At 32.2% G+C, this 23,917-nt stretch overlaps 3 protein-coding genes across 3 annotated transcripts; 1 reads left to right on the plus strand and 2 right to left on the minus strand.

The window, feature by feature from the left end:
- The first annotated feature begins 254 nt into the window (after positions 1–254).
- Positions 255–5,565, plus strand: LOC135146355 (protein transport protein Sec16B-like). The gene is made up of 22 exons (XM_064078520.1): positions 255–315; positions 465–1,192; positions 1,251–1,337; positions 1,396–1,513; positions 1,617–1,702; positions 1,752–1,869; positions 1,922–1,979; positions 2,066–2,148; positions 2,208–2,283; positions 2,533–2,671; positions 2,725–2,786; positions 2,945–2,991; positions 3,113–3,240; positions 4,025–4,141; positions 4,253–4,313; positions 4,404–4,570; positions 4,622–4,677; positions 4,736–4,795; positions 4,853–4,999; positions 5,058–5,122; positions 5,277–5,329; positions 5,383–5,565. The coding sequence occupies exons 4-22, from the start codon at positions 1,418–1,420 to the stop codon at positions 5,528–5,530; spliced, it is 1,767 nt and encodes a 588-aa protein (XP_063934590.1). The 5' UTR covers positions 255–315; positions 465–1,192; positions 1,251–1,337; positions 1,396–1,417; the 3' UTR covers positions 5,531–5,565.
- LOC135146356 (5'-nucleotidase-like) lies at positions 5,531–9,340 on the minus strand. The gene is made up of 14 exons (XM_064078521.1): positions 9,325–9,340; positions 9,013–9,109; positions 8,757–8,924; positions 8,601–8,696; positions 8,416–8,550; positions 8,093–8,254; positions 7,644–7,729; positions 7,046–7,116; positions 6,904–6,995; positions 6,758–6,846; positions 6,230–6,344; positions 6,085–6,170; positions 5,785–5,849; positions 5,531–5,736 (listed from the first exon to the last, which is right to left on the minus strand). The coding sequence occupies exons 1-14, from the start codon at positions 9,328–9,330 to the stop codon at positions 5,694–5,696; spliced, it is 1,311 nt and encodes a 436-aa protein (XP_063934591.1). The 5' UTR covers positions 9,331–9,340; the 3' UTR covers positions 5,531–5,693.
- Positions 9,341–15,828: 6,488 nt separating this feature from the next.
- Positions 15,829–16,540, minus strand: LOC135146372 (transcription initiation factor TFIID subunit 11-like). Its single transcript, XM_064078544.1, has 4 exons — positions 16,438–16,540; positions 16,089–16,376; positions 15,951–16,023; positions 15,829–15,886 (listed from the first exon to the last, which is right to left on the minus strand). The coding sequence occupies exons 1-4, from the start codon at positions 16,484–16,486 to the stop codon at positions 15,829–15,831; spliced, it is 468 nt and encodes a 155-aa protein (XP_063934614.1). The 5' UTR covers positions 16,487–16,540.
- Between the last annotated feature and the right edge of the window lie 7,377 nt (positions 16,541–23,917).

Here is a 23,917-nt window from a genome sequence, read left to right on the forward strand (position 1 = left end):
TATTCAGGTAAATATTTTGTTCTTCAAACCTACTCTTGAACGCTGCAATATTTTTAAAACTTTGGTGGGAAGGCATTTCCTTTTTTGTTGTAGCTGGCCTTAAATTTTATTTTTTGCAACTTTAGGCTAATGCGGAGAAGGCAATACTCTGAAAAAGGTTTTTATTCTATTTGTTATATAGCAAATTTAAGATTCACGGTATGCGTTTCCTTTTTAAACAATGTGTTTTAAGACCATTATATTACAAACACTTTGAGCAACGTTGTTGGTCCTCCGCAACCTTCTTCACTTTCTTCCATTTTTCATCCACTTGAAGTAATTATAAATATTATAAATCAAAACTTTACTTCTGCAACTAATATCTTAGAAAACTGATTTAAACTATTTGCTTCTTCTTCTTCTTTTAATTTTATTTTTAACAATAATAATAATAGAAGTAAATTTTTAAATATATATACTTTAAGGCGTCAACTAAGGGAAAAAATCAGTCATATTTCGGTACTGAGCGAGCCCCTTTAAAAGTTCATAGTCAAAATGAAACTATTGACCTAGAATTAACGAAACCGATAAACACGCAAACCAGTTATTCTTCCCTTTCTTCGCAATTTTTTACGTCACCATCTAATAACTTTTCAAGCGACGAACTTTTTATTGGTACAAATAAAGGTGAGGCGAATAGGAATAACGATGGCAACTTTTTAGAAGCTAACAGTTGTGTTTCTTATTTAAATACAACAAACTTTAACTCTCAGAATAACGCTACCAACTCCACTTCATATGTTGAACAAATCTCCTCCCCACTACAGAACACTGCGTCTGACGTAGAATTTTTTGATAACTTTACTATAGCAGATAACTTTATTGATATATTTTCACCGAGAGAAAACGAAGCTAATATAGATAAACCTCAAGATAACTTAATACTTCCCACTCCAGTAGTGCACAACGATGTAAAAGAATCTTCAAACTTTAACAACGGCCTAAACCATCCGAGCTATACCAGCTCCCTTCCTCATCCCACTAATAACGCATTCCCTACAACTGGTGTACAAACGCTCTGCCAGCCGTTTGGTTATGCCCTGCACCGCCTGCCGGGTACCCCCCCTGTTCAGCCAAGCCATTCTTTACTGTTTGCTCCGCCGCGCGTGTCCGGCGATTCTATATTATCACTAAAATCAGAAGAAACTTTTAAGTATATTGCATTGTGGTTGGTATTCTTTGCTGCTCACTTTGAATATTGATGTCTACAGTCTCAGAATCGGCCGTCCAGCCCTTCCCATACTCTATTTTGGTTTTGGCGGAAAGTTGATTACTCATTTCGGAAGGGATTGTACAAAGTACTACATCTTTTTTTAATCATTGCATTTGCTTTGATATAGAAATATGTGTTACTAGCTCGAGTATTATAATAAGAAACATGTCATCCGTTCTTAAAGATGAAAGCTCGTTTAATTTTCCTGGTCCGCTGCTCCCAAGCCACAAAGAAAAACTAATAGATTTTACAAATTTAAAAGTTTTTTTGAATTATTTTTTACTTTAAATTTTTAGGCAATTTATTAGGCTCGTAATAATTTTTAGTAATTAAGAGATTTTTATTACAATTAATTGTAAATTAGATACAGACGCTTGAGGACGCGGATTCCTTGATATTGTGGAAGTTGCTGCTTTTATTGATTAAAACCGATAGCGCTTTACTTAGAGAGTACTCTTTTTGTTATGAGATTGTAAGGTGGTTACTTATAACTTTATAGAAATTGGGTACAGAATCATTCTTTACTTGAAAAAGTGTTGGAATTGTTAAAGGAGGCAACTGTTGCTAAAGTAAGAAATCCAGGCTTTTCTCAAGCTTCTCTTGAAATTATTGAAGAGGTAGTATTTGGCGGTTTTAATTTTTATTGATTAGCCTATTATGATTCATAAGACAACGCGGCATCTACTGTACGGAAATACAAAGGAGGCTGTACACGAAGCAATGAAAGGTGACTTTGTGCCGTTTTCCTTCCGTACTAGGAAAATAAAGTTCATAAGGAAGCCCTTTTTGTATGTAAACGCGCCAATTTGCTAGGAAACTGCTGGGACCACGCGTTGGCCATAGCGTTTTCAGACGGCCCATCTTCTTTTCTCGAAGTGCTTTACTACTTTGTTAAAGTTAATATTTGTTTTTATTGTTACTAAGTTTTTTATCGGTAATAATTATTTATTTTTAGCGGGGCTTCTTGGACGAGGGCCACCCCCTTGCAACGTTTTACATGCAGTTGACCGGCGCTCTGTTTGATGAGAATAGTATTTTCCATTTATTATTATTTTTTGAAAATATTTTATTATCACGACAGAGAAAGTGTGGTAAAAATTATTTAATTTTTTTTTAAAGCCCGCTATGAGTAGCCTAATCTGACAAATTAAATATGCAAGCATCTGTTAGTCTACCCTTTTTAGCATTTTATTATAAAATTGTTATTGTAGTTCACTCGCTCTTATCGTGCTTATTTTATTTGCTAATTTTATTGCTTCAAAACTCCTGTTTACCTATAGATCGAACGGAGGTCCGTTTGCGCCACTGGAAACAGCACGTGGCTATTCTTTTGGTCAATCGAAGTGACCGTTTGAAATATTTTCTGATGACTTTGGGTGATCGGCTTTATAATGAATCTATTAACGCTTCTCATTTTTGGTAGTACAAGTTTATAACTTTTTCATATCCTATTACCTTTTTGCGTTATGAAGTTATCTTCTTAGCGGGGATACACTGAAGCCGCTGCACCAAAAAACTCGCATGACTTTGTTGGGTGACTTTTATAATAATCTCGCAATTTTGAAAAAAGTGAAGATTCTGTTAATTTTTACTTATTATATTGTTGCAATCAAGTGTATTTGTTATTAGGAAATCTTCGCTGTATATCAAACAAATAATATCTATTTCCTTTTTACTTTTAATTTTTTTTAGGCACTCATCATAAAAACTTCTTTTACCCCCATATTTCCGCTATTGAGGTTTTAAAATAATAATAATTATAGTAATAATAATATAATAATAAGACTCTAATATGCTCTATTGTGCCGAATTAAAAAAAAAGCTTTTTACTATTATTAAACTTTGTCCGGTTATTAATAGAAAAGCGAAATTTTGGAGTTTGCGCATACTTTGTTGGATTCAAGTTTTTTAATGCCTCACTTGCTTCCCTTTAAGTTCATGCATGCAATTCACTTGGCTGAACTAGGAAACTTATCATTGGCTATAAGGTGACTTTGTTAATAAATTTTTTATATAAACTACAAAAAAAAGGCCCAAGTTATCCGCACTTCTGCCAGACACGTGCACATTGCTAAGGGGTTGCTACTACAGTAATCATGCGTTACCTTCTTTGCTCGGTGACAGCACCAGCAGTGTGCTCCAAAGGGGGTCCGATTAAAGATGCTGGCAGGCGGACACGCGAAGGGGGGAGGGTTGAGCTTCTATCGACCTTCACCAATGAAAAGTCTATGGAGAAAATACAGTTTTCTTGTTTAGTAAGGCTTACTTCTCCCCCCCCCCCAAAAGGTGGCTGTCCCTCCTTTTTTAAGTAGCAAACGGTTAATACAGGCAAACTTTCTTAAAGACTGTGTTTACTAAACAGTAAGCTGATTTGCTGGCAAATGGCAGATTGCACAAATTCATTGGCAGAATTGTTTTGCAGTGTACGCTGCAACCGTATGATTTGTCGAGGTAATAGAACGACCTCCCTCTGACTGTCATCCGATAGGAGGGGATGCGCTATATGAGAAAAATAAAGCACTTTTCAACTTCTACTTTTGGGTAAACAAATTTGGGAGTAACAAAGATTCGGAGAATTTTTACTTTCTTATTTTAAATTATTAAATTGACAGAGTATTGAGAGCAGCTGAATAGTACAGTTTTTTTTTTCTTGGTTTCTATATTAAAACTATTGGCACTGTTTATTTACAATTATTGGAACAATATTAAGTTCTTGAAGCATTTATTATCCTTCCATGCTATACTTTTATTTTTTTTTATTACGTTTTTCAGGTATTGCGAGTACCTTCAAAAAGTATTTTTATCTTATCCAGAAATTTGCACATCGCTTTGGGCAGACAAATTCTTAATCTTTTTTAAAAGAGTTTGGATAACAAAGCTTTATAAAAAGTATGTTTAAGTTTTCTAACTAGTAAAAATATATAAAATAAGTAGATGAAGTATAAAAGACACTGCATTAAAAGTTTTCTGGTAGGTTTACATATTATTATTATCGTATAGCCCCTCTTCCGTGGCTGACCTTGAAGAAAGCTTTGATCAAAACGTTATTTTACAAGAACATGTAGTTTCGTTTCTCTAATATTATTGTGGTTTATTTTACAATCTTGTTTTTTACTATAAAAAAGGTGACTTTTAATTGTTACTTTTTAAGAGCTTCTCAGATATGTGTAATTTGGCCAAGTTGAGTGAGCTCAGCCACGCATATTCTTCAACACCAGAGCCGTACCCCACCTATTCAACCACGTCACCCACTCCCCTCATCAATCCAAATACTAAAGCCTCTTTACCAACAAGCGCTACTCCTGCGCATGATTCAAAGTTCTATAAATACATTAATATTAGTTTGTTATATACAATATTATTTATAAGTCGACTCGATGCTGGCCTTGAGGAGCTTATAAATGAGAATTACGAAAATGATGATGGTACTCACTTATTTTTTATAAAGAACCTCCGCGCTTGCTAAAACTTTATCCCTTATAGACTTTTTTACTTACTATGAAGAAGAATTACAAGCTTTTGTTACTGAACAAACTCAAACGAGTAATGAAGTTCATTATTTTCCAAATATTTCTTCTTTTTATTGGACCGTTTACTTAGAGGAAGAAGTTACTTTAGCCAACGAACGTCTAGAAAAAGTGTCATTTGAGGAAAAACAACCAGTGGCTGACAACTTTCCACTTCCCGAACAACCAACTCGCACGATTTCTGCTGAAGTTAAAAAGCCTGAGGACCGGCATGAACGAAGTTTTTATCATATATTTAAGGTTTAGCTGTTATTTATAAAACTATTGCGACCATAAAGAGTCCGAATCGATGTTTAGCGATGGCCTATTTAAGTTTATCAAAAGAAAGCTTGGTTATAAAGAGGTGAGAATATACTACTACTACATATAGTTAATAAGTGTACGTATAATAAGTGCAGGGTCTTTATATATATAAAACTCAAATTGAAGTCAATATATTAACATTGGCTGTTGTTATTGCTAGTTTACGACCAATCATTGTTATTTTTTTATTTTAGATTTACCAAGGTAAGAACCTTGAAAGTTATTATGATAAGAATCTTGGAAGATGGTTGATTCATTTTGTACGGTTTGCTATTAAAATCTATCAACGACAACTTGCAGGGTCTTCCCCGGTGGCGACGATGAGGAGACAGAAGAGGCTGGCCCTCCAATTGTATCAACGAGAAATAACTCGGTAAAGACCCAGAAAGACTCCATTGGTCAAAGCCGTCGAAGAAGAAAGCAACTCAGTTATGTGGATCCGTGGTGAATATAGTAATAAAATATAAGGAACTTTTATTGTATGATTGGCTGGCGGTATTCAAGGTAAATTATGATAAGTGAAGGGATTAGATTTAAAAAACTCTATGACGCACTCGCAAACCGTATTGTATTCTGTTAAACGTCGAGCCCCGTGATAAGCGGTTATTTTGTCACCCCCTTCCGCGAGAAAAAACAGTGACTCCCAGAGAATAGCTGCATTATTATTATTCTTATCATTAATAATATTATTATAAAAATTACTTTCGCCTATCAACAACGTCTTCATTGTTAACCGTAAAAACTTGCAATCGTTCGCCAGGCGGGCGCTTGTCAGTAAAAGAAAAGTCAACATTAGAGGAAAAGTGAGGAAAGCGGGGAGACACGGGAAGAATCGCTAGATGCTTTAATAATAATATTAATTTTAATTACAATTATGCCACTATATAATTTTAAAGGTCTTTTTGCGTGACTTGTAATACATTATCGAAATGTAATGTAGATCTTTATCATTTAAAAGTTCATTGATCATTTAATACACCACATTATTGAAAATAAAAAGACCTCTTCTAGAATATTTTTGAGTTGTTCACCGCTTACTAGAATCGAAACTACTTTTGATTTAAATGGGAGTTCGGCTATTATATCTCCTGCGAAGTTAAAGGAAATAATAAAAAAATAAAAAATAATAAAAATAATAAAAATAAACTTGCGGAGATGAACGATCCTTTTTCGTATATCCTGTCTCCGCGTATAAATCCGCCGTTTATCAAAGCCAAGTCGGACCGGCATTGAGCGCGGATGGCATCAGCTATCAGACCTCCCTAGCAGGTAATAATAATAATAGTAATAGTAATAGTAATAATAATAATAATAATAATAATAATAATAATAATAATAATAATAATAATAATAATAATAATAGTAATAGTGAAACCAATTGGTAACTTATAAAAGTTTTGATTGGGTTGTATGGAAATTGCTACTATTTATGGTTTAAATAACCGAGCACGTGTAAACTTCAAGATGTTTGTTCATTATTTGTTTATAAAGATATAATCCAATGCTTTGCTTTTATGTGTACGCTTATATATAATTTTTAAAGGCAACGTATAACATCGCAAAGAAAAATAGTTATTGAAATCACTTTTCTATTTCTATATGAAGCTTTGTTACTATATTACTTCATTTAAAGTTAAAAAAATACACATTTCGAAGCTATGGTAATAGTAAATACCATTGCACAACTTTTCGAACGGACAGTAGAAAATTTGGTATCTAGCCTGAATGGAAGTCGCGATACTAAAACTTTGTTCATCCCATTCGCTTATAATAAAACATTAATTATAATAATAATTATATTCAGAAATAATTAAAGTAAACCTCTTTCGTAATCAGCCTTTACATTGTACTTTTCTTTAAGAATATTATAAACAGACACGTCGGGTTCATAGCCAATATTTACCTTCATAGACCTGTTAAAAATTAAAAAAATTTATGAAAATTAAAAAAAAAAATTAAAAACCAGCTATGAAAAACTTCCAGCTTCCTTTGGTTGGAAAATTTCTTGTAAGAAGCAGTAAATGTTAAGTCAATCTAATTAAATAATATTATTATTATAAATTAAAAAAATAAAAGTAATCAAGATGTACACAACAGAAAATTTAAATGTTCCCCCTTTCCAGTTAATTGTTGCCTCAATTACAGGATACAAAAAAAAGTTCTAAGTAGAAGCATAACCCAAAAGCGCCTTATTTTTAAAAATTTTTGCTTAATTGCGGTAACTTAGTGCTTATTGGATGGTAAAATAACTTGAATAAAAACGAAGTATTGAGGAAATGCATACCGCAAATGCAAAATAATTTTTTATACATATATATATATTAACTATAATAACTTTTAATACAATAGTAATATAAAATGCAGTAATTTTTTAATTTTATTGTTTAAACATCCAGACGACCTCTAAATTTAGATTATAAAAATATTATAAAGTATACAATGTAAAGAGTAGATACAGTAGAGTTGCACCAAATAAGTATAATAAATTTGTTTTTTATAAAAAATGAGGCACAAAAATTTATAAATTCAGAAAAGTGTAAAATATTTTTATAGAAACTAACCACGCCCAACCAGTAGGCATTGACGCCAGCTTTAAAAATCATCGTGTCACCTTCAAATAATGTGTAAGGCTCGTGGTTGTGCCCGCCTTGTTTTATGAATTAATTGTATTTCATAAACTTTTTTTGTTAAATTTTAAAAAAATATATATTTTTTGAAAAGATTTGCTAATTATTATAAGCTAAGAAAAAAAAGATTTTAACGAAGAATTAAGGATTTTCGGGATAATAACGTTTAAACTGCAATATAAATCTAATAAATAAAGTACAAAAAGATTATTAAAACTGTAAAGAATGTAAACATTAAAATTGGTTACAAAAGTATATAAGAAAAAATACTTAGCGAATTTTTTATTTTTAAAGTAAAATAATAAATCTTAAGCAGAATGACCAAATGAGCTTTCCGAAATATAATATTCAGCTAGTGTACATAAAAACTTTACGGAAACCACCTATTATTAGATTAATGCCTTTAACGTTGCGAGCGATCTCAATATCCTGCGAGAGATCCAAGTGCGTAAGCGCAACGATGTAGTCAACGTTGTGACAATTCTTGAGCTCGGAAACTTGATCCCTTACGCACTCGAGTACTGGGGTAAAAACAACCTCGTTTCCTTAAATAATGTAAGAAAGTAAAAAAAAGTGATGCCATCAACCTTACAACTTAAAAGTATTATAATAAACAAATCCAAAGAAAAGGCTAAAAGACATTAAATATAAACTTTTAACTAAAATTGAAAAGATTTTGAAGTAAATAGTTTATAATAAGAATAACCAGGAAACGAAAGATTAGGCGTGTCCTCGGAACAAACACCGAAAAATCCAATACTGACTACTTCTCTACGATCAGTTGAGTTGGTTACCTCATAGTGACGTACGCAAATGGAGTGGGCGCCTTTCAGCAACGAACCTTATTCTGCACTTCAAATTAAATTATAGTTTTAAAAAAATAAATGATACCATCTTTGTTACGAACGTTGGCGGCAAACCATATAAAGTTTGATTTAGCTATCAATTTCTCCAAAACCTCTGCGCCATAATCAAATTCATGATTCCCTTATTTCAAATCAAAACAGCAATTTTAAAATCTTTACCAAAAACATCAAAACTACAAACCCACGCAGGCGAAATCCACCTTGAGTTCTTGGAAAACGTCCACTACCCACGACCCTTCAAAGAAGGTTGTTAAGGAAGAGCCTCCGAGTACGTCACCAGCTACAACAGTGACGGATTTTGAAACCTCTTCTCGAGACATTCTCAGCATAGTTGCAAGAGTAGCATAACCTGTTATGGCATAAAGTAAAAGTAAGTTGCCTCTACGTAACTTGGAAAGAAAAAAATATGTTTAAATTTTATTTTTAACAAAATAAACCTCCACGAATGGGAGAAGGATCTTCACAGTAAATATCATTAACAGTTAAGATTCTAAGAGGATTAAAGGTAATAACTTCCTCCATTAAAAGCTTAGCCTTTTAATTAAATAGTTAAAAATTAATATTATGAAGTCTTCATCTTTTCAAAGCATTACTTTAAACGTCTAGGCTTTAACTTACTTGAAACAAAACTGAATATACCACACACGATACACCAGCGTGTAACTAATGTACAACTTAACGAACAGCTGGTGTCACACTTTGTTTTAAATAAGACCAGTACGTTAAGCTAACAGTACAAATGAACACACCAGCATGGCGAGCAGGGCTCAGTTTAACACCGATAGTGCTGGGGTGCATCTACTGTATGTATATAATTTCTATTTCTAATCCTTATTTAAGATAACAAAAAACGCTTTTAAATTAAGGTATTTTAGTATATTCTGAAATAATTACAATTCAACCTTTAACAAATAACAATAAATGAGGTACACATTGACATTCTATTGGAGTTTACTTGCAAGTTGCTATCTCAAAACAAAAAACATATTTTTGTCCATACTCGTTCTCTTCAAGTTACTAAAAGCATAAGCTTCTTAGATAATAAAAAAAACGCGTTTTTTTTGAAATGAAGAGGTCAGCTAAGCAGTTAATGTCATGACATCATATCTGCGTCTCTACTGTCTTGTTAGGCTAATCTGTTTAACTTAAAATTTTCTTTTTAGGGCATTTAGTATTGTTGATGCCCATCACGTGTTTACAATAAATTATTGACCTTAATTAGTTGTAGTGAGCACGCAAATGATTGTCTTCTCCTCTTCTCTTGAAGGTAAATAAATTAGACTTACCTTTCAGATGGGACGGATTTTAAAACGGATTTTGCGCAATATTCTTTATAATAAAGCGCTATTTTTATGTGTTTATGTTCTTGCGATCTTCTAAATTCTATTTCTACGATCCTAGCATCCTTTGTGGTCTCGTTTAGTTTTCTTTTTCCCACGGCTAGACCTACTTTTATTGCCATATAACTTAACGATAGTCCCTTTTATATAGAAATAGTCACTATAATATGTTAACTCCATTACACATTTTTGCTCCTTTTATCTTTATAGGACTTTATAACCGGCTAGTTTTTAACAATTAAAGCTATACTTAGCAGTATGATCCGCAAAGTGTTTAATTTTTTTTTGTATCTAACAAATTTACTGATAGCTTGTTTACTATAAAAATGTTGTAATAAAGAGCTGCTGTCACATGAGGTTCTATTATATTAAAATACACACTATTTCGGTAAGAGAGAAAATTTTACACTATATATGACGAGCGATAACCGTAATGTCAAGCTTATTTTCTTAAACTGGTTTATTTTAGTATTTATATAAGCTAAGAAACCCCTTTTTTGCTAATTTACCTTTCGTATTGGTTTTTACTCCTTTAGTGACTAAAATTTAGGCTAGATACAGAAATAGCGTTTTAAAGTTTAAATTTTCAATTATGTTTTTCGGTTATTAGGCATAGATTATAACAAATTAATATAATACGTGCACTATTTATCATACTTAAAATTACAACCTAAAAGATTATGGATGTTTTTGTTAAAAAGTTCTTTCTGTACGTTTTACTAATTACTCAAAAGTAAATAGCTGTGAAGTAGAATTTTTAGGCTATTAACTTAGTGCTATATATGGTATGTAATACCTCTGACGAAATTTAACTGCCAATATTTAAATTAATTTTAATCTTTAAATTAGCAACAAAAAGAGAAAATATTGTTGAAATGATATTAACTATTTATTTAACACAAAAAAAAAATTTCAATAAGCTTTTCTACTTTTTCTCATATTTAATTAATTAGGTTCTTGTACTTATGAATGTTAGTACCTCAATTTAGGGGTCCCTTTATATATCGTGATTAACCTCAACAACTTATATTATTTAATGTTTTCTAGGTAACTGATCTCTAAGTACTTTTTTTGTTATTAAAAACTTTATATAAATAAGTAAATGAACACTTATTTGGAAAGGTGCAGTATTATGCGCTGTTACTAATAGTATTATTTACCAGTATTTATTTATGTTTAACTCGTTACCAAGCAACAAAGCAAACTAAGTAAGGATGCCTGTTCCATCCCCCAGGTTCGTCGTGGTAAAAGCGCACGAAAAAAATCGTGCTTATATATAAAACCCCATTCCACCTTCCAATTACTCCTGAGATGGGTTTATATCTCAACCGATCCAACGAACCAGGAGAGTAAGATGGAAGTAATTTCACTTACCTTGCTTTTTTCGTTCTACTATGGTAAAACAAGCTAATTAGCTATCGTTTTTAGAGCTGTAGTTAATTAATTTTGTTCGCAGGCCTTCCGCTACAGACGCATTTTTGTCAGTTTTAAGAGTATACCTTTCGATACGTTGCGTCACACAACCTGAACTTCCGCAGCACCTCCGTAATCACAACGTAAAGGTGTTTTCAATCATTACAATAACCCATGTTTAGCAATATTAGCCAAGAGTTAAGTAAGGCCTTATTCCGTGGAGGGTGACATGCCCCGATACAGATGTTTCTGCATTCTCGTTACATTCCGCCCTACGGATGGCAACCTTTGAGTACCATAGACCCTAGCCAACCGGCACCCTGGGGGAGTAACCAAATGGCGGACGCTAATTTTATATCTGGATTTGTCTGTTACAAGCATTTGTACGACGATGCACCTGGTGGCAAAAATCAAACGTTCAACTCGCAAGAAGATTGTACATCAAATGACGAAAGCACCAAGATATTGCTAACAGTGGAAGGTACAAAACAACGCCTAGTCCCCCTATTAAGGAGCCAACCTAAGCAGCTGCCAAAAATGGATCTTTAAAGGATAACTGACGCCAACCTCACTGTGATTGAAGGCAAATAAAGGCTTTGACACAAGTTCCTGCACGAATAAAAGATGCTTCGCGTGGAAGAGAAAACGCGCACCGAGACAGAGTTAACTAGCTACTCTCTCTTATAGGGCCAATTCAAATTACTTAATTATTATAGTAAAACTACACGAAATCGATAGTCGCTAACGGCAATCTGTGTCATTATGTATAAAACGCTGTTAAACAACATTAAATCATGTCATTTCTAATCACATTTAATTTTTTACTTATATTTTGTATTATTTATTATAAAATCCTTATCGTATTTAAAAGATATTTGTTTGTGTTATATTATTTTTAATTAGGGTCTCTTTAATTTTAAAATAAAATTATATAAGATAAACGATTAAAAGTTGTTTGTTATTTGTATAGTTAAGCCTCAAGATTAAGGCACCGAAAAAAGTTAAATAAATCGTGATTATGGTATCTTAGAATGAAAATAGTCATTCAGTTAGAACAAAGCTTTAGTTTAAGCATTTTTAACACTGTTGATTATTATTAAGTATAGCCTTTGTAACAACTTAACAATGCACTTCCTGCTTGGTAATTTTAGTACAACAATAGGAAGTTTACAAACTAATTTAAAGCCATAGGTTCTTCAACCGTCAGGTTGATAACTTAAGAAAGTTCGACCTAAGTTTGACTAATTAATAATCCTTGTTTAGAAGAACCCATCATGCACTATTATGAATCAAAAGTTAAAAAATAGCTTATTAGTTTAAGGTGTCACCTGATAAACCAATTACCAAGCTGCTCAATTAGCAAGGTTATCTCATTACTTGCCTAAATAGTGTTATTAATAAGTATTGTTGATTAGTTTTGGTTTAGTAATTTATGCTACCAAGTGTTAATTTCATGCAACTTCATTAATTATATGGTGAACCTAAAATATTACCCGCTTAAGCTATTCTCTTAGCTGCGAAAGTTAGATGAAGGATTACCACTAGGGTTCACAATTTAATAGCTTAGATAGAATTAATGTACCTTTCATTTATTTTTATTCGAAGTGCTTTAAGCAAATGGAAACTCGTGTCTGTCAATTAGAACTATAGAAATCCCACTGAGTGATAAATATACGGTTAACTTCTTAGGCACCTGGTCCATGTTTACTTGGATCTGCTAACCCTAAAGATCTTGTAATATCGTTAATCAGTGCTTTTTTAGGCGAGCAAAGGTTAAAATATCAACAGCTCTCTAATAAACTACCAAACTAAATGCTACCTTTTCTATAATAAAAATACTATTAATAAGTGCTCTCAACTCTTAACTAGATTATATCTAAAGTCAATCTTAAAAAAAAGTACGTAAAGCCATAGTAAAATCTTTCACTGCTTATATTAATAAAGAAAAAAATGATACCGATTCAATTTCGGATGATAGTCATTAGTTGGGTGTCAACGTGGCACTAATGTAATACCAGTACGTCAGTATCGTGATAAATGCTAGGAATGCTATTGACTATTATTATCTTTTACGGAGGAAATAGTAGCATTAAAGATAATTTGCCATTACATTTAATCATTATTCTTTCATTTTTATTAAAGTCTTATCATGAAGAGGGTCGACTCTTCAGTTAAACTAGTAGCAGGATCTGGTAAGTAGATTCTTTTATGGATGGGAGCGTTAGCCCATAGTTGGCTAAAGCATAAATGAAGCACTAAAGCAGAAGGTTCTACTTTGGTAGAACAAAAGTAACTAACACTCTAGAAATGCTAATTAGCTTGTTCTACCAAAGTAGAACTAAGAAAGGCTAAGTAAGTAAGATTAAAACCTTTACACGCTCGGGCCTCAGTTACAGGTTATGCCTCTGAGTTGGGCTTATATTTCAACCCAACGGCCAGGAAAGTTATGAAACTTTGGGGAATCTAGTTAGGTTACTAAATTAAGCTTGTGTACCGTGCAATTAAGTTCGACTAAAAGCGTACATAAGAACTAATTTAGGTAATGAGTAATGTTCTGATAACACTTCAGTTCTATTCCGGAATCATTGATGCAAGATAGTAGCAGTGGCAATAACACATGCATTCGATGGACCTTGATATTCTGTGTCGTTAGTGCATGTGTTGTATAGTGCTTAAAAAAAAAAATTAGAAGTATCTAATAAGGAAGTGATAGAAAAAAATACATTTAGCAACATACGAAAGTTACTTAATAAAGTTTTTGTCACAACGATAACTTGGTTGAATAAAAACAGAAAAAAGTTTAAGTGGCACAAAGAAAAACAAGAAACTTGAAAACCCGGTGACGAGCTAATTAATTAATTAGAATATGTTGAACTAAATTTTAACAGATAAACAAATGAGAAACTGATTGGCCTAGGTCCGAAGAATTATTTATTAGTAAAAGAGACTCCACAGCAATTTTATTTGTTGTTGTATCGTCAAAGCTGTCAAGATTTAAATAAAATTGCTTTACAAGTAGATAATAATTAAGGTCAAGAAACGGACTTAGAAATTGTGCCTCTATAGACGATTTGAAAGTGTACAAGTGACGGGAAATAGTCAAAATTTAATACTTATTGGTAAAAGGGGGGTACGTTACTAATTTGGTTTTTTACTTGCCTAGGTAATCTATGAAAAAGCGCGTATTTCAGGAAGTTCTACTTTTATAAACTTCAAATAGAGGAGGTTAGTAACTGGTTTGACAAATTTAACGAGAGAAAAGTGAGCAAGCTATATTTCGATAGCAAATAATTACTTAGGAAATAAAAATGGTTGCAATTAAGTATAACTTTCCAAGCGGAAATTATATACGTGCAGGTTACAAATGTTGTACTTAACTTAATAAATGGTATTGGTTGTTCAATTAAGAGATCTAAATTTCACCAAATTTATTCCTTGAATAAAAGTTAATTAAAAAGGTCAAAATTATAGCCTGGTAGAAAATTTCTTTATTTTTTAAAAAAAAAAGAATTTTGTGTAAACGTAAAAAGCATTTTACTAAATGCTATTTCTAATGCCCTTTTGCACAGTTTTCTCGTTTATACTATAGTGCCCGCTTAACTGATGAGTAGAATAGGAAAGGACAATATCGATATTTTGATTAACTGCTTTGCCCAGAGATCCTCGCATGGTATCAGACACTATAAGCGTTTTGTTTGTATTTTAAACGTTCTGGTTCACATTTTTTAAGCCCCTACTTTACGGGCATTGGCTTTGTTGAACGTGTGTCATGATAGTTTTAGCTCGTGGAACTGAGTTTTAACTTTGGTCGCCCCCAAACAGCGTAAGTTATATTAAAATTGTCAGTTACTAAATTTTTCTCAGACCCAATAGAGGCGTCACACGAGAAGGTTTGTATATAAAACTGCACCACGCCAAGACACTCCAGAGGTCGTGTCCCCTGCTTTTCTTGGCTCTTAGTTTTACTGGAGCCCTTCTGCGCTATAATAGTGTTCTTCAGTTTATGCACGTATTTAACGCACTGTTTTCTGACTTTATCCTCAGGCGAGAAGATTATGAGGTTAAAGTTTTTAAACTAAATGGGCAGCGGCCTGTACTAGTCACTCCTTAAATAGTTTTATTTAAAAAATGATCGCTTCATCTTGCCTCTATAAATCTATTATACAACTGAATACATAGTTTTTGCAAACAGGAGCTCTTCTGGCAAGCAAAAACTTCAGCTTAACACCTCTTTATAGTGTCCTTAAGATAATAATAGTTTTTCTTTTCCGAGAAACTTCCTTAAGTTCAGACACCCTCCCCCCCCTTAAAGTACCTATTTTTGTACTATTATCCTAACATTAACTTTAAAAACTATGAATTCACAAAAAGTTAAAGAAAGAGGAAAGTTACTTTGACCTTAGCAAGTATATTATTAACATGAAAAAGCATACAAAAAATATACGTACAAGGTCTTTACACGAAATTGCTTTTTAAACTAAATTATATAAAAACTAAAAATTAAAATATTTTCTTAGACGAACTACCAGCCAATATTGAAAGTCCTGTGTGTTTAAGCCTTGTTGATTAAAGAAAGTCAGATTGAGTAATATCTATGTGCGCAGCAGTAACATTGGCTAAACCTTCTCACAGCTTCCCTTATATGCTTTGGTTGTAGAGGTCCTTCTTCCATCCATTGTTCCTGAACGACGCGAGCTTACGCATTAGAAATATAAGGTTTAAAAAGTTTTGAAAACAAGTGTATATATAAAAAAGCTTACCACGTTCAATGATTTCACCGCAGTATAACTTAGAAATGCCGGAAAAGATAATCACGGTTTCGTTAGAAACAGAATTAGTAAACTCTAATAAAACTTTTCTCATGGCAGACTTTCGAAAAGTTGAGCAACGAAAAGCTTCATATCTTAAATTCTGTTCTTCTGTAAAAGAATCTAACAACAAAGCTAACTTTTGGGCGTTTTGTTTGGCCCGAAATCGGCGAGTTTTTTTAACGTCGAAAATAGGTTGTTCGTCATCATCATCTTGGGTAATATCGTTATATAATGTTTCTAAGTAATTAAATTAGTTTAAAGGCGATAAACACTGTGAGTTGTTAAAACTATAATCAACCTTCTTCCGTCTCTTCTTCTGCTTCGTTTTCTTCCTTTTTTGCTGACATCGTATGCACACCACGGAACAGTAATGTGCCATTCTGCTAGGGGCCTGATAGCTCATGCAGCCATCTGGGCGTATATTGCTAAAACCCCGATTAAAATGGCCTTGCCTTATATAGAAGTTAATGGAAATAAGGAAGTATTCTGAAGACATTAACTGTAGCTTTGGATATGTCCTTGAAGTGTGCGCGATTAATCCGCTAAAATGTGTAGATTCACTAAATAAAACAATTCCACTGGTGAAACCAAGTTTTTTCAGAGCAAATACTCTGTCTATCTGCCTGACTCATAGTTTTAAAAAAACCTATCTAACGTAAACTTGCAGGCCCTCGTAAAGTGGTTTAATTAAGAAGAATAATAAAATTTCTCTTTTTAATATGGTATTCAACTTGTATTTTTTTTTATCGTCTTCATTGTTACGAGCGCTACAGTCTATTTGGGAGACTATGAGAGTGGGGCACTAAGTAGCAATTGAACTTTTGCCACAACACCCTACTTAAAAAAGTAAGGCTTTGTAACAAGAACGTTAATATTTCGGGAGATACTTTAAAGTTAGCTAACGCGAAAAATCATTAGTTAGCTTTCGTGAGCAGCAGCGTGAATGTAAGAAAAGAGAAGTTAAAGCTTTGAAGAAAGAGTTGTGATGCAAACGAGATGTTAAGATACTAGGTGGTGGCTTAATTAAAAATTAAAGCCTTTGATCGCGAAGGAAAAAGTATGTGGCGCAGTTGAAGAACTTTACAAAAATGTGGATGTCTAAGTAAAAGGTAAACTAAGGGCTCCCGTAAATGAAAAGGCGAAAACCTTGAATTCACTAATTCCTCTATAAAAAAGTTTTAAAGCTGTAAAGTACGCGGAAGTTTTTAAAAGTGAAGAAATTTAGCAAAATGCTAAAAAAATGTTTCAGTTTGTAGGGAATATTTAAAACTACGGCCAGATAGATTATGGTTATGTCACCTTTAAAATTATAATATTATCTAAAGTAGTAAAAGGAAATATAATAATTCTAGTAGAATATAAAATTATTGCGGTGATAGTGGTAGTAAAGTTTACAGTAGGGGTAGAACTAGGAAGAATTTCAGTAGCAGCAATGAGGCTTGTAGTATGAAAAGTTTAGAAAAAGTAGTGAAGACAAGTAAAAAAAAGATGTCGAGTACGGTATAAATAAGTCCATCCCTTGCAAGTTCTTAAAAAGCCTAACAAATGAAAAATCTAATTGCTGTCTTAAGACACTTCTTGGCCCATTGGGAAAGCTAGCCTCCCGTTTTAAAAGAGTCAAAACATATTACCAAGTATAATATAAATATTAGCTTTTCGAGGTACTGATAATGTTAGAAGGGACAATTTATTGACTGACTATTCAGGAATATTAATCCATTATTTTAAATTTAAACTGTCGAAGAAATATACAGAAAAAAAAAAGAAGTAGAGGAGGAGAGAAAACTTGGTATGTTTATTAGGTAATTACTTAATAAAAAAATGTATATAACTCATGAATCTTAAGAGGAATTTATGTATTTTATTGTATTCTACAAGCTGTGTCGGTAAAACTTTTTCTCTTCTGACTTTTTAAATCTTAGTACACCTCATTTAAATAACTTTTACTTTGACAGGTAAAATGTAGGTTAATGTATATCTCGGTTATCTAAATGCAATGGCAAAATTTTATTATTTAAAACTTTATTTCTCTATTTATCTACAACGTATTACCGCTTCTTATATAATTATTACTCGGCAAACTGTAGGCAAGAATGCTTTATCCTTAAGCTACACGCCTGTGGCAAATTCATATCATCATTTTTATTAATTTCCTGAAAAAGTTTAGAGGAATGGTCGTAAAGGTATAACACTAAATCATCATTAATTTGAAGGGTGCTCCTCAGCGACTGCACTGTTAAATATTTTGCACTTCCGTTTAAATTAAAGGAGAGGATCAGTAAATTTTCCGTTGAAAGAAGATTCCATAATATAGCTATACTGTTTACGTCCAAAAGTTCTTTCATTTCAAAGTAAATAATCTCATCTTTATCCGCAATTCTTGCATTAGAGTTTACATATTTTTCATACTTCAAGCATAAGCGGTATTCACCGCTCCCTAGATGGGCGTTAAAATAATTTCTGAGTATGAATGAAGCTCCTGCAGCGACTCCAAACGCTAATGCGGCCCCTAATTAATATTTTAAGTTTATTAGGAGAAAAAGGAAGGTCACTCTCTTTACCTAGAACCATTCCACCAGCAGCAGCCCCTCCTACAATTGCAGAGGCTGCAATTGCGCTTGATGTTTCGAGCAAAACCGAGGTGGTGACCCCTAATGCTGTACTAGTCGTAATACCAGTAAAAACTATCCCAACTTTCTTCGGGGTGGTATTTTCTATTTTAAATCCCATCTAATATTGAAAATAAAATCTCATTACAGTGTTGTTATTTATTATAACTAATTCACCTTGCATTGGGTAGCAAAGTTTTTGGAGGTATATTTTGGATACAAATTAGAAAAAGCACCTATTCTAGAACGAGCAAGTTTTACTACATCAACAGGGGAAAAACATTCTTTGTAGAATTTCCGTAACACAGTTGTTTTACTCGGTAATAAACCTCTACAAAAAATGGTGAAGGGTACTTCTTGTATACAATATCCTGTCGAGTTCCTCTTAACTTCTATAACTTTGCCACAGTTATAAATTCCATGATGCCATGAAGAGAGAAAGGACTGCGGAGTTCGAACGCAAATATGGTCCCCATCATGGAGGTTTAGTTTTCTTTCAAGTTGTTCCATATGCACTATCCTTCTCACCGCTTTATTTGCAGCAATGACCAGCTTGCGATGATACATGGCAAAAAATTCATCCTATAGTAAATTATTTTTTAAAAAAAATTCAGTTTGCTAATAAGTGAACTCACTTCATCCTCTGGAAAGGCTAGTTTTTTAGCTGTAACCTCTTGCCTATAATCTTGAAGAGTTTCCTCAATCCGAGAAAATAATAAACTTATACCCCATTTTTCCTCTGTGTAGGGCACAAAGGCAAGACTGTTATAAGACGCCTTCGTTTCATTATTTACTAAAATATGAAAAGTTATTGAAGTAACTTAGTCCTTACCTCAACTTTGGAAGTTCCTTGGTTATCATTCATCGATAAAATGATGGGGCTCCAACAGGTTTCATCTTGTTTATAATAATATTATAAGTAGTAATACACTTAATTTAAAGGTGTGATCATACCAGCTCTTTCAAATGCTAATAAATTATAACTTCTATGATTTTGAAGCAGGTTGTCACTATTTAACTGTACATCGCGGTCTTTTTTATTACTAATTATATCTAAGTTTATGTTATTATAGTTTAAATCAGATGCCGTGAAGTCCTCTCCATTAAAACCCAAACAAATCTGATTGATCTCATTCTCCAATTTTCCGAGTGTACTTTCAGCTAAAAGCTTCCTGATTTCCCGAGTCCTGTTGTAAACAATTTTTGATTGAATTTTATGTAACCAGTATTTGCATATCCGAATTATTTCATTAAGGCCTGTTTTTTTTGATTAAGTAACCTTGTAATGTATCTTAATGATAAATTTTATAGGTAAATTTACTTTCTTTTTGAGGCAGGGAAGAATAATATAATTCTTTGTGCAATTTGAGAAGTTTTACTAATTTCTTACTTGAAAAATCATTGCACTCTAAAACCATGTTATAAAAAGGCTCAAAAACTTTTCTGCCGTACTCTTCTAGTTCAGAGTTAAACGATGCATAATCCATTGAACGAAACTGTTAATAAGCACTAAAATATAATTAATATTGTTCCTTGTTCTATAACCGCTGAATTAAGCAGTTTACAGGCACAAAATGAAATAACCATTTAGGGCATTTATACATGTACAAAGCAAGTTATTGGTACCCGACAATAAATTATTACCACTACCTTATAAGTTCCTGTTATCCTTAAAATGAGACGATTCAGCCTGTTTTCTTTAAAATGGTTCTAAAAATTGGGGTGTGTATAATTTTTAATTGATTTTAAGACAAATATCTGTTTGCAACTTGTCTAACAAAAATTAAAATGTTGACATAGACACTCTAGATTTCTTGATTTATAAGCTACTAACTTTAAAAAAAACATATTAGACATGTATTTAATCCTGTTAAAGGTTATGAATTTTTTGACCAATAAGTAGGCTACTACAAGCTGGTTTATCAGTTTTCTTTTCGGCACTATATTAAAACTAGCTTAGTATGATTTGAAATATAATTTTGTTTGTATTATGTATCGCACATTTTGACCTAATGTTAAAATACTTTGTTTACTTGCTTGATTACATACCAAGTACTTTGGGAGAGTCATGATATTTATTCGGTTTATAAATGCTAATAAGCAGCATACGCCAATTCCTTTCATGTAAATGAAGTGCTTATTGTCCTTTGTAAAACTTAGGGTAATAGGAAATAGCATACAAATTTGAGGGCATAGCAAGGTTTGAGGCTAAATGCAGGTAGTTAGTGGCGTAACTCCCTTAAACCTATTATTTAACCTTTAAAGAACAGACATCAAAAATAACGAAATAGAAACCCCAAGATAAAAAAGTTAGGGAAATTTGGGTTCCAAATAAATGCTCTTTCTTAAATAATATTACCAAATCTCACCAGTTACTAATAATACTATTATTAATGTTTTTAATGTTAACTTGTTACACTAGTAAAGTTGTTATAATATTATTTCCATTACTCTTAGTGTTGTTATTGTTATACTATTTTTAGGTTATTGTCAATTAAACTTGACTCCAAAAAAAAAAAAGTGCTATAGCATTCGGTTATATATAACATATTTGAAGGTGTATCGTTTTTGTTTCTCGTCAATATAATCTATATATATGCATTGGTAAAAGCAATATGTGAGCATTATGTATTCATTTTTTCTCTTAAAGTCAGTTCTTTTTAATAAAGTTTTTCTCTCTTAGTCAAAGGATGCAGTGTTCCTTTAATGACAACAACCTTTAAAAAATTAAATTACCTAATAGAAAATTTAAATAATGATGGAGAAAAAAAGGAGGAGTGATCAATTAATTGTCCCGTAGAAGAAAAGGCTATTACTTTCAGGAAAAAAATATAAAAAAGTAGTCAAGCATAAACACATGACTGTAATTTATTAGAGTTCAACAAATGACGCTATCAAAACTTAGCTAGTCTGCAGACCCTCTTTTAAGAGGTTTCCTATTTTATATATAAAGATGTTGAGGAACACTTCAACTTTTCATAAGGGTTAAACATAAGTTAATCCCAAAAGAATTTTATAAGGAATTTAAAAAAAAAAATTTAATTAGTAATGCTTGAGATAGCTCAATACTTAACGTTTACCTTTTCCTCTTTTTTTCTCGTTGTCAATTCTAAAATTTCTATAACCTCTAAAATTTTTTATATCTAAGCTTTTATTTAAAAAAGATATTAACTATTAATGTTTATTAAATGAAATTTATACAAACTGTTAAGTTGTGTATGACCACAAATAGTTTCAGTACAAATTTAATACACTTCACGCACTTTTTTATTTTATCGATCTTTTTTTATTACTGGAATATGTAGCAAGTTCCTCTAGCACCACTTGCAAAGTAAACGCTTTATTTTTGGGTAGTGTACAACACAGTGTATGCTCCTTTTCGACAGTTCATCAGCATATAATTATCGATTAATATACCATAATCTTGCTACAAATGCTGCAACATATCAAACACTAACCTTAGTTCAAATTTCTTCCGGTGCATTCCTTGTTTATCTGAAACAAAAGTAGGTATTAGCTTAATTAGAAACAAAGCTTACCCAAGTCAATCAGCATGTTTTGTGTATGGAAATTAATTTAATAGTTAGAAAGGGCCCATATCTTGATGATACATCGATGTATATACTTTAAAAGGTCCTCGTTCTCAAAAGAACATAAGTTGTTTATCCACACATAGGTGCACTTAGGTTTAAAGACTTTTTACAATTTGAGAAAAACCTTCAATTATTTAAGCTGTTTTACCTATTATTTTTTCCTATTCTTCCGACACTGACACCTGATGTTGCAAAACGAGTTATCCCGCACACATCTGCAACACGGAGCGCAAGAAAAAGATTTTTCGAATTTATGTGTCTGAGTAACCCCAAACTCATGTTAAATGTTTAAATACGATTTTAAGGAAAATACAATGGGAAAGTACAGATACTAATGAAAATTTTTCCCTTTGTCAAAATATAATTGACAGTTTTTAAACCGTTGTAAAGATGGACCGGGGTCTGTGCAGACCCCGAATAAAAATTTTTAGGATGTAAAGGGGGAAATTTGACAAAGTAACATTATCAGCAAAACAAATAGTTTTTGGGAAAGTTATTGAAAAAAGATTAGCATAAAGTTTCGCAAAAGTTTGACTATTTAAGGCTTAAAATTATTTGTAATTTTATTTTATAAATAATTTGAAATTTCTATAACTGTTTACATTGAGCCAGACAAAAAAATTAAGTGTAATAAAAATCTTTAAAGCGTACGTCAGAAATCTGTTAGCATCTCTATCTTTAGAAGTAACATATTAGATAAGCTTTTTGTGAGCGTATGAAACTTTCAATAATATATTTATTAAACCCGCCATCTGTATTAGATATTAAGTATAAGCTACAAGTAGCCTGCAAGTAGGACTGCTTGTTCAGGCTACGAAAAAAAATATTTTCTTATAGTAACTTTTCTTATAGTAAAATCACCTTACTTGCGAGAAGGCCTTGTTTTCTTACAGACTACTCTGTATTTTAATATAATTAATAGGCGAAAAGGTTTTAAGGGTTTCTATAATTTGCTGTAAGCTTACAAGAGAAGGGTTGTTCATTATTTAAATTATCATTTTCCGGGTGAATAAAAAGAGTTAGTTTTTCCAACGTTCAACTGCATTAATGGACAATTAGTTAAAGTTACTAACAGTAACTGATGAAAAAACACGCCGTAATAAGCTTACGAAATATACAGATTTTACCCCCTTGACAAAAGTACAGCATTTAACAGAGATTTACCCTCCCTTATATTTACATGAATGCGACCCTTTAACCTCTTTACAACTTTAAAAAAACAAATCTATTGAACGTTCGACATATATATTAATTGACACCTTATAATTCACCTTCAAAAAGATGACCTGTTATTACCGTGTCCTGGATTAGGCTCTAACAATATTATAAAAGCGATTCTTACAGCAATATTAAAAGAAAATAATAGGAAAAAGTTATAATAAAAAGGGAAGGGTTTTTAATTGCTACTCTCTATAATCGTACTTTTAAAAACAACTCTTAATAGTGCGTTTACATTTCGAGAAAATGAGGTTCTCCCTTCTTTTTACTAAACAAACTTTCATCTAACTTGCTTATTTTGATTCTCAGCTAATAATATCTTGTGCCAACAATAACCCTACAAAGAACGGCATGAGCT

The sequence above is a fragment of the Zophobas morio genome, unplaced genomic scaffold (assembly GCF_036711695.1).
Source record: "Zophobas morio isolate AGI-343-1 ecotype UQ-CSIRO unplaced genomic scaffold, CSIRO_AGI_Zmor_V1 ptg000224l, whole genome shotgun sequence".
NCBI lineage: Eukaryota > Metazoa > Arthropoda > Insecta > Coleoptera > Tenebrionidae > Zophobas > Zophobas morio.

Bases quoted from the DNA above. Each gene is read 5' to 3' on its own strand.
- LOC135146355 (XM_064078520.1), top strand. From the start codon at position 1,418: ATGTCATCCGTTCTTAAAGATGAAAGCTCGTTTAATTTTCCTGGTCCG. The intron at 2,149-2,207 runs GTTAATATTTGT...ATTTATTTTTAG, and splicing joins TGCTTTACTACTTTGTTAAA to CGGGGCTTCTTGGACGAGGG. The intron at 4,796-4,852 runs GTAATGAAGTTC...CCGTTTACTTAG, and splicing joins TACTGAACAAACTCAAACGA to AGGAAGAAGTTACTTTAGCC.
- LOC135146356 (XM_064078521.1), bottom strand. The intron at 8,925-9,012 runs GTTTATTTTGTT...ATGCCATAACAG, and splicing joins TCCTTCTCCCATTCGTGGAG to GTTATGCTACTCTTGCAACT. The intron at 5,737-5,784 runs GTAATTTTTATA...ATAATAATGCAG, and splicing joins GACGTTGTTGATAGGCGAAA to CTATTCTCTGGGAGTCACTG.
- LOC135146372 (XM_064078544.1), bottom strand. From the start codon at position 16,486: ATGTCAGCAAAAAAGGAAGAAAACGAAGCAGAAGAAGAGACGGAAGAA. The intron at 16,024-16,088 runs GTAAGCTTTTTT...CTAATGCGTAAG, and splicing joins CGGTGAAATCATTGAACGTG to CTCGCGTCGTTCAGGAACAA. The intron at 15,887-15,950 runs GTTTAGCCAATG...TTAATCAACAAG, and splicing joins ATAAGGGAAGCTGTGAGAAG to GCTTAAACACACAGGACTTT.